The following is a 12,270-nucleotide window of genomic DNA, read 5'->3' as shown; positions in this document are numbered from 1 at the left end:
AAAGTTAAGCAGACTTCTCTTCCTTTCCTACCTTTCCACAATTACCTGTAAACTAGTTGAAAGAAAATATTACATTCTTTTAAAAAGATTTTTATTTATTTATTATTGCATAGAGACAGAGAGAAATTGGGAGGGAAGGGAATATATATATATATATATATATATATATGGAGAGAGAGAGACCTGCAGCTTGGCTTTGCCACTCATGAAGTTTTCCCCCTGCAGGTGGGGAGCAGGGGCTTGAACTTGGGTCCTTGCATACTGTAGTGTATGTGCTCCACTAGGTATGCCACCACTTGGCCCCTGAAAATATTACATTCTTACTCAACATGCCAGACTTGAAAATGCTCCCCTCACTCAAGTAATGAGTTATTAAGAGGCTGACAAAATAGCTCACGTGGATAGCACACTGCTTTACCATGTGCACATCCGAGGTTTGAGCCTGGTCTCCACAACATTGAGAGAAGCTTCAGTGTTGTGGTCTCTTTCATTTTCTCTGCCTTTCTAAAAAAAAAAAAAAAAAATTAAGAAAAGGCAGTTTTTGGTACTGTGCCATAGAAAAATATTTAAAAGATGCTGATAAACAAGTAATAGTTTTTGTGTAATGGCTATGTGTCCTGTTGTTGGGGCAATGAATAAAGCACATCAAAGTGAATGTGGTGTCATTGAAGACCTCCTTCCACAAAGGTTACTACTTATTAGAACTTAAAGGGCGAAAAGAACCAGTTACACGAGTCTATTTGCTTTAGTTGCAGTTTCAAGCCTGAATCACAAGAAGGCACTCCTCTCCTACAGATAATGACAAAACTCACAGAAGCAAGTCTGTCTGTGTCTCTTCAAATCAATGAAAGCAAGAGACTCAAAGGTTACAAAAAGCGAGTCACAAGCAAGCCTCCTGAGAGTCTCTGGAAATGGTGTTCAAATTTTAAAAGCAGTAAGAAGATCACCTAATCCTTCCTTTACTGAGCAACTTGCTTCCGATCAATGAACCGTGCGCAGCTAGTGCTAGCAACTCAATCTGCCTACTTACTGATGGCCAGGAAATAGCAGCTGAGCAGAGGCTCCAGCCGGTGCGTGCTTTCTGTGACAGTAACTAGGGTATCCCTGAAATGCAAGGGAATCACAAAACATTCTTTGCCTTTGCCCATGTGATTTACTTGCATTTAGCATAGTCCCTCTAAGTCTATCCATGTGGTCCCAAAAGTCAGGGTCTCATCGTTTTTATAGCTGAATTGTACTCCACTACTTATATACACTGAATATTTTTTTTTTAAAAAAATAAGTATTTTATTTGTTTTTTTATTTTATTTTATTTTTGAGAGAGATGTGAGAGAGAAAGACACAGAGAGAAATACTACAGCACTGCACAGCTCTGGCTTTTGGTGGTGCGGAGGATTGAACCTGGGACTTCAGAGCCTCAGGCATGAGAGTCTCTTTGCATAACCATTGTGCTATCTACCCCCGCCCCAAAACACTGAATTATTAAATCGATTCACCTATCATTGGACACACAGGTCATTTCCATATTTAACTATTATGGACACATATTTTGTATCCCTCACACTAGCCTACTAAAAATGCCACAAATGAGCAAACAGATATGAGAAAAGCAGAGAAAAATGGCTTCTTCACATTGAGAGAAGGACAGAAGATTATGATCTTTCAATGTAAGAGTTGAGCCCACTGGGCTTACCTTTGTTATTCAAAAACAGGGGTTATGTCATTTCTTTCCCTTTAGATCAGACTGACCTGAAGTACTTGATGCTGGGTCCTGTCTCAAGAGGTCTCTGGGCCTGGGGTGAGACATGAGAATTTGCATTTCAAACACTTGGAACCCTCACTGAAGCAAATTCTAGCTATGTAAAACTGAAAACTGAAAATCCTTTGACTAACAAAGTAGCTCACATCATGATTAGCATAATTTTATTTAGGAAAGTGTCAATCAACCCAGGATACATACAGTAGAGATTAGGGGGCTAAATAGACTTTGGATGGATATCTGTTCCTACCATTTACAAGCTCGTGATTTTACTTGAGCTCTGTAGCATTTACAGAAATTGAGAGGGGAAGTGGGAGATAGAGCTGGAGAGAAAAAAGAGAGATACCTGCAGCACTTCTTAACTGCTTATAAAGATTCCCCTCTGGAAGGTAGTGACCAGGGACCGGGTCTGTGAGCATGGTAACATGTCTGCCTTATTGAGTGCACCACCAGTTGGCCTTATTAGATCCCTTTCTGCATTGTGTCTCTAAGCAGCTGTCTTTCTTATTCAGAACCAAGATGGGTCATGAGGAGGTCATGGGGAACCACGTGGGTCATGGAGCCCAGGCCTGTCTGTAGGCCCAGGATAGCAGGGCAAAGTGAGCTGTCTTCTTTGGATGCTTGGATTTCAGAACAGCAACAGGACAAGCCAGCCCTTGGCAAGAATCCTGGAGGAACCCTATGCCCACCGTTACCCTCCCCCACCCCTAGTCCTTCTTCCTTGGGCAAATGCTGAGTAATAATACCACCCCAATTCATCAGAGACAAGTCTCCCCTTTGTCAGCAGTGCTCAGGTGGGGGGGGGGCATAGCTACATATTTCTTTTGGAGTTAAGATGGGGATGTGGTTGGTGGGTGAATAAGTTCAAGATGAGGGGACTGGGTGGAGGTGCATCTGGTTGAATGCATACACTACAGTGCACAAGAGTCAAGGTTCAAGTCCCCAGCCCCCACTTGCTGGGAAGCTTCAATCCTTCAGCTGTCTCTCTGTTTCCCCCTTCCCTCACAATTTCTGTCTTTCCAAAATAAATGCAGTAAAAATAATTCAAGATGAAAAAGCCCAACTAGGCTTGGGAGGGGGCTCAGCCGTGGAGGACATGCCTTGCATGGGTGAGGCCCTGGATTCCACTCAGAAAATCTGCACTGAACCCAGAGTTCTTGAGAGGGGTGGGTGGAGTCTGAGAGGTCAGGGGTGGCCCGGGACCTAGAGCTCCCTTGCTTCCCCTTCTCCCCGGACCCTGATTCTGCTTCCCCAACCCCTGTGCCAGTATCCCCCTTCCCTGGGCAAATGCTGAGTAGTGCTACCTTGGCTCATCTGAGATGAGCCTCCCCTCTGTTGAGGGTTCCTTGTGTTCAAACTGGGGATGGGGCATGGCTGCATATTTCCTTTGGAGTTAAAATGGGGATGAGCGGGAGTCTGGCAGTAGCGCAGCGGGTTAAGCTCACTTGGCACAAAGCGCAAGGACCAGCCTAAGGATCCCGGTTGGAGCCCCTGGCTCCCCACCTGCAGGGGAGTCGCTTCACAAGCGGTGAAGCAGGTCTCCAGTTGTCTCTCTTTCTCTTACACCTCTGTCTGACCCTCCTCTCTCCATTTCTCTCTGTCCTATCCAACAACGACGGCATCAACAACAATAATAATTACAACAACAATGAAAACAAGGGCAACAAAAATGAAGTAAATAAATAAAAAAATGGGGATGTGGATGGGAGGGATGGTGGATAAATAAATGCAAGATAAGGGCGTGGATAGTGGCACACAGTTGAGCGCACACATTACAGTGTGCAAGACCCTCAGGTTAAAGCCCCCCCCCCAGTCGGTTGGTAGCACAGCGGGTTAAGCGCAGGTGGGGCAAAGCGCAAGGACCGGCATAAGGATCCCAGTTCGAGCCCCCGGCTCCCCACCTGCAGGGGAGTCGCTTCACAGGCGGTGAAGCACGTCTGCAGGTGTCTGTCTTTCTCTCCCTCTCTCTGTCCTATCCAACAACAACATCAATAACAACAACAATAAAACAAGGGCAACCAAAGGGAATAAATAAATATTAAAGAAAAAGGGAAAAATAATCTTTATATATAAAAAAAGATCCCCCATCCCCAACCTGCTAGAGGGAAGCTTCACCAGCGGTGAAGTAGGTCTGCAGGTGTCTTTCTCCCCATGTCTCCCTTCCCTCTCAATCTCTGTGTCCAAAATAGGTAAAAATAAATAAATAAATTCAAGTAATAAGTAAATTCACGGTGTCTGAGTAACACCACCCGGGCTCATCAAAGACAAGTCTCCCATCTGTCCAAAGTTAACTGTGCTTCCGGGTCTTCCTGGACGCCCGTCCCAACCCCCCCACCCTTTGTACCTAGCCCCCTCCCCCCCCCCCCCCCCCCGCAGCCCAACCCCTCTAGGCCTTCTGCCTGCAGAGCCGCGGGCCAGTCTGGGGGCCAGGGCGCGAGCTGGCCGCCCATGGCTGCGGGGCCTGCGCTGCCGGTGCCAGCCTGCAGGGGGCGCCGCGGGCCGCGGGGACGCGCGTAGGGGGCGGGGCGAGCGGCGCGTAGGGGGCGGGGCTGGCGGCGCGTAGGGGGCGGGGCGCGCGCGCTGGCAGTGACTCGGGCGGTGACGCGCGCGCACCTTCCTCTTCCTCCCGCGCGGCCCCGCCTCGCCGCCGCCGCCGCCGTCCGAGCCGCCGCGCCGTCATGTCGGTCCCCGCCGGCTCCCCTCAGCCGGCCGCCAGCGCCCGGAGCCCGCCCCAGCTCGGCGGGGCCGCCGCCTTAGGAGCCACCGCCGCCGCGCCCGCGGGCCCCGGCGCGACGCCGCCGCAGCAGAACGGTGAGTCCGCGCGGGGCCTAGGCCGCGGCCGAGGCGAGGGGAGGCGAGGGGCGCCGGCCCGGGGCTTCCGGCCCGGGCGCGGGGAGGGGGCGACGCCTGCGTGTTGCGGCGGCACCTGGCGGTGCGGAGGGCCGCGGCCGTCCGGGTCGGGGCGTGTGTGGGGGCCGCCGAGGACTTGCGTTGTTGCCCGGGGGGCGGCTGGGACCCCCCACGCTCGGAGCTAAGGTGACCCCAGGCCCGAACGCGCGGCCCGGCGGTGGGAACGGGGGACGTCGGCGCGGGGATGAGCCCCCGGCTCTGCGGCTGCGGGGCGCGGGGTCTGGGGAGGTTTGGGGGCCGGGGGCCCGCGCTTCCGGGTGGGTGTCCCCGCCCCGGTGGGTGCCCCTTGGGCGGAGTGTCCTTCCAAGTGCAGGGCCCCGTTTTGGGGATGGATGGGCCTCTTCCCTTGAAGATGGCCCCTCCCGGGTGTCCCCCAAGCGGGTGTCTCCCTCAGGTGGGTGTCCCCTCCTAGGTCGGTTTCCCCCCAGGTGGGTGTCTTCCCCCAGGTGGGTGTCTTCCCCCAGGTGGGTGTCTCCCCCCAGGTGGGTGTCTCCCCCCAGGTGGGTGTCTCCCCCCCAGTTGGGTGTCTCCCTCCAGGTGGGTGTCTTAACCCCAGGTGGGTGTCTCCCCCCCAAGTGGGTGTCTCCCTCCAGGTCAGTTTCCCCCCAGGTGGGTGACCCCTCCCAAGTGGGTGTTCCCTCTGAGGTCGGTTTCCCCCTGGGTGGGTGTCTCTCCCAAGGTCGTATTGCCTTTTAGGTGGGTGTCCCCTCCCAGGTGTCCCCCCAAGTGAGTGACCCCTCCTAGGTGGGTGTCTCCTCCCTGGTGCCCCCTCAGGTGGGTGTCCCCTCCCGGTGCCTCATCAGGTGGGTGTCCCCTCCTGCCTGTCCCCTCAAGTGAGTGTCCCCTGCCTGTTGTCTTCCCACCTGGGTGTCCCTTCCTGGGTGTCCCCCCAGTGGGTGGAGGGAAACCAGCCTGGTTCCAGAGGCCCAGAAGAACAGGCCACCTGTCAGGAGCTGAGGTTAGGGCTGGGTTTGCAGACAAAAGGCTGAAAATGAGCAGCCTCCTGTGACCCCTGTCACTCTGACCCAGTTCAGACCCCAGATCTGCCATGGCCCCAGAGCTTGCCACTCGAGCTTTTGAACAACAACAACAACAACAAAAAACTGGTTGAAAGGGAAGGAGCAGGTGGCAAACGGATTTCAACGATTACCTTTAGATCTATCTGAGCGACACACACACAGTATCTGTAATCCCAGCTTCACTCTCAGAAATGCAGAGTTGCCCTGCTTGCAAGCCTGTGTGCTTCTCCAGAGCTGTCTGGTGCTCAGGCTCTTGATCTACAGACCTTGGGGAGGTGGGGGGAGGTGGGGATCGATCCTCCCCAGCCTGTCCTTTCCCTGGTGTGGAGGAGATCTGCAGTGACTCTGTTTACACACAGGGTGTTTCACAGGAGAAACCTGGAAGTGGTCAGCTGAACACTTGAAAGCCAGTGTCTGTCCAGTGGATGTAAGGCAACAATAAAGCTACTGTCTTCAGGCCTTGGTGGACTCTTGAGGTGATTGGCCAACTGACCTAATTCATCCAGTTTGTTAAAGTTGACAGGGCATTATAAGCTGGTTCACCCAACACCAGTGTTAGTTACCATTTGTCCTGAGAGCCAGAGCTGAATGTTCCCCCACTGTTAGAGTGATGGCATGGCCTTAATAGCCATTGTTTACTACAGTGGGTCTTCAGTGGGGTCAGCATGGCAACATGTGTGTTCCTGTCCTAGACACACAGAAGGATACTATTTGTGAGAAGGGTTTGTTCTTGTAAACCTAAGTTTTGGTTGTTACATATTGTTTGTATTTGAAGACATAATTAGAACAGATGTGCCAAGTATTTTTAGAAAATTTCTAACCCATGTTTAACGGTGCTCCAAAAACTATGTTTTTGCCTTTCTGAGTATGCATTGTCTTAGAGAACAATTCAGAGTGGCAGATGTTTGTTCCAGCCTCATAGATTTTATGACTGCTCACTGAATGCCAGGATTCAGATTGTAATCACAATGTTAAATCTTATAAGAACAAGTCAATACATTTAGAAGTTTACTACTAATGAAGCTTGATTTCTGCTGCTTTGAAAGAATTTTCTATTTATGGTAGAAGAGAACCAGCAAATCTCTCTGGCATATGTGATGCTGGGGATTGAACTCCGGACCTGTGACTTGAGTCCAGGGCTTTGTTCACTACACCATTCCCTGGGTTACCTTGCTGTTTATTTTTTTCTTTTAAATGTTTATTTATTTATTCCCTTTTGTTGCCCTTCTTGTTTTATTGTTGTAGTTATCATTATTGATGTCCTCGTTGTTGGATAGGACAGAGAGAAATGGAGAGAGGAGGGCAAGACAGAGAGGGAAAGAGAAAGACAGACACCTGCAGACCTGCTTCACCACTTGTGAAGCGACTCCCCTGCAGGTGGGGAACTGGGGGCACAAACCCAGATCCTTACGCCGGTCCTTGCACTTTGTGCCATGTGCGCTTAACCCGCTGTGCTACCACCCAACTCCCCACCTTGTTGTTTATTAAATCAGTTCATAATCTCTTTCTGTTGTGGGGCACTCAAGATTATAGTAGACCAGACTGAATCTTATCTTTTCCCTGAGTTAACCTATATTTTGATGGCCTTGAGAGTTGCCCCTGGCCTTGAGGGATTTTGCTGTTGGGGTGGGGAGAAAGGCTGTCTCCAGGAAGAGAACTGAGGTCTGGTAGTGTGCCAGTGCCTGCCTGTTCAGAAATTAAGTAGAAAGGTGGAAAGACTAGTCAGTGGTAGGGGTAAACCGAAGTCTTAAGAATGAATTAAATACTTACAAGGGGCTTGGCTCCAGAAAGCCTTCAGTGTCATACTAAGGACTTTGCAAATGAAAATAAAGGACTAGGGTTTTTGTTGTTGTTCTGTCGTTTGGTGTGTGTGTGTGTTTGTGTGAGTAGTTGGCTAATCTTAGAGAAAGTTTTGGCTTTGAGGTGTTGGCTTCTAGAGATAAAAATTAAGCAATCTCTTGGGTTGGGTTTGTGACTTATTCCTTCTTTTGAAAGAATAGTTTGTTAGAGAGAAAGGACCAGAAAGAACATTGCTCGGGTCTGGCATTAGGTAGTTACAGGGATTGAACCTGCAGACTTGGGCCTCAGTCCTACAAGTTGGTTCCCTAACTGGCAGAGCTATCTCCTTGGTCCCTTGTGGTTTAACTTGGCCCTACATGAAACAGTTTCCCTTCTTATATGTCTGGAGTACCAGATGTGGTGGAACAAGAAGTAGGCCAGAAGTGTGGTTGTAGGGAACTGACTGGAAGGTGGCACATCTGGTTGAGTGCACACGTTGCAGTGTGCAAGGACCTGGGTTCAAACCCCTGGTCCATCCAACCAGCCTGCAAAGGGGGAAACGACAACCTGTGAAGCATTGTTGTAGGTGTTTCTCTTTCTCCCCTATCTTCCTTTCTCTCTCTTGATTTCTCTCTGTCTCTATCCAATAAATTAAAAAAAAAAAAACATAAAACAACAAAAGTGTGAATATAAGATTTGTCAGCAAGAAAGAATTCTAAAACTGAATTGGTACCCAGAGGTCACCCCCCGCCCCCAGAGAAACTGTTTGAAGAGCCCTGGTGAAGAAGTCAAACGAAAGCAGAGCTACTGTGATTAAGATGAGTAGAGTGTCCCAAGTGTTTTTTGGAAGACAGTCTGAAGCATACCTGATTCACAGGTGCAGTCAGGGTCCAGGAAAGTGAAGGTCTTTACTTCACTGATGCCTGGGTCTGGGTGGTGAAAGCAGCAGTTGTGTCTGCCTGGTCACTGCTGCATATTCAAGGCTGGAACATACATACAGGCTTTCTTTAAACTTTTGTTATATGGAGCCCTATTCTAGCCTTCCTAGTTCCAGGTCCAGGTCTTGTCCCATTAACAGACTCTGAGAAACTCCTTTTTTTAGAAAATTTCATGGAGGGATAGGAATGGAGAAGGAGAAACCTGTGGCCTCATTACCATTTTTACTTGTTTTTTAGGTTTGCTGTTAACATGCTTTACCTCACTTATTTGAGCAGAGAGTTTGACATTGAGTCTGTGAGGGATTTCCATTTGGCTTATCCTTGAAGCTAAATTTCTGCTTTGGTTCTTCACTGAGCAGCATGTAGGCTCTTAGAATTATTTGTGTTTCCATATGAAGCGTTAGTGGAATGTTTTCCCTCTTTGACTCTGCCTCTTGAGTGTCCTTCCAAAGCTGAGTCCTCAGAAGGTAGAGTGAACTAATTGATATGCTGGTAATGATGGTGTGACTCAAATTGTTCTTAGTTAACTTGGATTGAAAGAGGTCTTTACTTAAATAAATAAATGGAGGCGAAAACCCAGACTTAGCAATAAACTACTCTGCCTTTTCATTCTACTTTTAGGAAGCAATTAGTGTTCATTTCCAAGTGAGTATGTGTTCTTTCCTTCCATATGCTTTTCCCAAGAATGAAATTTCTGGCAGTTTTGTCATTTTGTCATACATGGAAAATGAGATCGTAATGGCTAGAATTTATTATGGGAGATGTAGATGATACCATTCAGCCAGCAATACTATCTATCTGGTTAGTTAAAGGAAACCCTTCAGCGTTGGGAGCACATGCAAAATTTAAAAGGATATAAATCTCCCTGGTGTGTGTGCAGTGAATTCCTTTTCATCAGAGTGGAGTCTGTGTTTCAGGTTTCTTGTCTGCCTTCATAGCTCATTGGGAACACCAGGCCCTCCACGATGCTGTTGGTGGTGTAATGTAACTACCTGGACACATACATTGCTTCGCAGCTGGCAGCTTGTCTTTAAGAGCTATCTGTTCCTTATGCAAGCTGCCATCTTTCATCTGGGCTTACTTTTTTTTTTCTTCTGTATCTACTGTTTTAGATGTTTACAGTGTATTTTCATCCCCAATCTGCTTTCTCCTGTCTGGTTTTGGAGACTATATCTGTGCCGATTTCTGTAAGCCATATCAGTTGCCACAGATCCTAGCATTTCAGCTGACTTTGTCCTTGAAATGCATTCTTAAGCCCTGGAGTCCCGGAGACTGTAAAGGCACTGAAAGAGAGTGCAGCCTCCCACTTAGCGCTGGGGGGTTATGCCTATTCTGCCCTGGGAAGCCACTTTTTTTCAGGAGGCCGGGCCTGCTCTGAGTTGTCAGAAATGTGGCCATTGAAGAGATGGTAGACTTTGATACACTCCAGGGTTTTGTGGAGAAAATGACTTAGCATTGCGGAGCCTCGGAGTAGCCAAACGTTCCTTGTAGGGTTATGGGAAGGATTACGTTAAATGAGGTGCTGTTTTTTTTTTTTTTTTAATTTATTTATTCCCTTTTGTTGTTCTTGTTGTTTTATTGCTGTAGTTATTATTGTTGTTATTGATGTCGTCGTTGTGGATAAGACTGAGAGAAATGGAGAGAGGAGGGGAAGACAGAGAGGGAGAGAAAGACAGACACCTGCAGATCTGCTTCACTGCCTGTGAAGTGACTCCCCTGCAGGTGGGGAGCCGGGGGCTCGAACCGGGATCCTTCCGCTGGTCCTTGCACTTTGCTCCACATGTACTTAACCTGCTGCACTACTGCCTGACTTCCTTTTTTTCTTCTTTTTTTTTAAGCTAATAAGTTTTGAACTTCTTCCATGTATTTGCCAAGGACATTGGTTATCTATTGCTGTGTCACAAAATATCCCAGCTTAGCAGTGCAGTAGTTGTTTGTTGTGACAGTCTGTGAGGAACTTGAGCTTGGGAGCAGCCTGGCTGGGTGGTCTGGCTGCATCCTCATGAGATGTAGTCAGGTTGTCTACTGGACCTCTGGTTACCTTCACTCCGCTGGCTATGAAGGGTCCTCTCTCGCTCGTAGGGTTGTTAGCACAGCCCGGTTTTTCTTTGACTGTTGGCCAGAGAGCTCAGTTTCTCACCACATGGGTTTTCTGTGTGTCTCTTCACAAACTGGCAGCTTTACTCTTCGGGCTCAGGGATTCAGGAAAGAGCAGTGAGGGAGATGGCTCAACAGGTAGAGCAGTGAAGCTGTTTCATGAGGCCTGCTTATGCCTGAGTTGTGCCCTGTTATCTCTCTCTCTAACTCTTAAAGGAAACTAAATTTACAAGAGAGGGAGAGAGCCCCAGTGGCTAGAACTAGGCTAATCTTGGAAGTGGTCAATCAGTGACACACATCTATTCCAGCACCTTGTGGGGTGGTGTGAATCCCCCCCACAGGCATGACTGCCAGGATGTGGGGGTACAGGGGACCCGCTTGGAGCCCAGCCATCACAGTGGGTCTGTAACAGCATGCATCTTCTGTGTCAGGTTTGGATTATAGAGGAGTAAATTCCTTAGGGAGCAGTGCTGGGAAAGGAGCTGTGTCCTGACCAAGCCTTAACCATTTGCTTTTCCTTTTCAGGCCCTGCACAGAATCCAGTGCCAGTTCTGCCAGGTTATGGGCTGCCTTCTCAGAGCTATCTTGCTCCCTCAGGAGCTGGGAAAATGACCTCACTGCCACTGGGTGGCCAGTGTGGCAGTTACTACCCCGGGCTCTACGCAGTACCAAGCTCCAGCGTGGGGACGCCCCCTACCGCAAACCACCCAGGAGCACCGCAGGTGTTTGGCAGAGCTGCTCCTGTCCCTCCCGCCATGGGGCCCACCCCAGGGTCTCTCCACGGTGCGGTGCCGCCAGCTCCCCATCTGCACACCAGTGCCTCCCAGCCCTACCCCGCATTTGTGAATCACTACAACAGTCCCGCCATGTACTCTGCCAGCTCTCCCGTCGCTTCTCAGGGATTCCCCTCCACCTGTGGTCACTATGTGATGCCCGCCGTTTCTAATGCTGCGTGTGCCAGCGTCTCCTACCCCTCTCTGCCTGCTGGTGACCCATATGGGCAGCACATGTTTACCTCACAGAACGCCCCGGCGGGCAGGCCACTCAGAGAGCCCTCGTTGTCTGGTCCCAAGCCAGCCACCAGCCACCTGTCACCACTCCCACCGGCGCCACCTGCTCCACCCCAGCAGTACCACCAGCAGCAGAGTGTTTCAGGATTCAACACACTATCGTGGTCAGCTGCAGGCCTTCCTCCAGCCCAGGACAATCTTTCGCGAAACCACACTGGCTCCCTGGTTACAACCAACAACAACCCACCAAGTACCGGTAGGTGGACTGAAAAGCTCACTCGCCCAGTGTGAGGACTTGGGTTCATGCCTCCAGTTCCCACCTCCAGGAAGGGAAGCTTCACGAGTAGTGGAGCAGTGCAGAAGGTGTCTCTCCTTTTCTCTTCCTTCTCCCACTCTCTGACTTCCCTCACCTTCTCTCTGTCCCCCTAGCTCTCTTTGGGCAAAAAAGAAAGAAAGGAAAAGAAAAGAAAAAATGACCACAGGGAATTAAGGAGCCCTGCAGACACTGAACCCCTTCAATAACCCTGATGGCAAAAAAGAAAAAAAGAGAGAAAGCAAAGATCACCAGAACATGACTGAAAATTAGTGCTTTTTTTGTTTGTTTACCTGAAACTTAAAGATGGTATTACCTAATATAAAAAGTAGAAGTTGACTCATCACAGCAGTTTATGTTTTCTTTTATCTTTTGATACCGGGCCTTTGGGTGGTATGATACCACCTATAAGCAGCCCCCTTTACACACACCCCTGCCTCATTCT

At 49.4% G+C, this 12,270-nt stretch overlaps 1 protein-coding gene across 9 annotated transcripts in view; it reads left to right on the top strand.

The window, feature by feature from the left end:
• The first annotated feature begins 4,343 nt into the window (after positions 1–4,343).
• Positions 4,344–12,270, top strand: part of SEC24B (SEC24 homolog B, COPII coat complex component) — a 67,552-nt gene continuing 59,625 nt past the window's right edge. For 6 of the 9 annotated variants that reach the window (XM_060186276.1, XM_060186275.1, XM_060186277.1 and 3 more), the window contains exons 1-2: positions 4,344–4,570; positions 11,028–11,768. In XM_060186276.1, coding sequence (XP_060042259.1) covers positions 4,438–4,570; positions 11,028–11,768 — 874 coding nt within the window. In that variant the 5' untranslated portion in view covers positions 4,344–4,437. The remainder of the gene's footprint in view (positions 4,571–11,027; positions 11,769–12,270) is intronic. The other 3 variants (XM_060186280.1, XM_060186279.1, XM_060186278.1) reach the window with 1 other exon arrangement.

The sequence above is a fragment of the Erinaceus europaeus genome, chromosome 2 (genome assembly GCF_950295315.1).
Source record: "Erinaceus europaeus chromosome 2, mEriEur2.1, whole genome shotgun sequence".
NCBI lineage: Eukaryota > Metazoa > Chordata > Mammalia > Eulipotyphla > Erinaceidae > Erinaceus > Erinaceus europaeus.
Note: the sequence above shows the minus strand (reverse complement) of the source record. Positions and strands in the feature narration are given on the sequence as shown.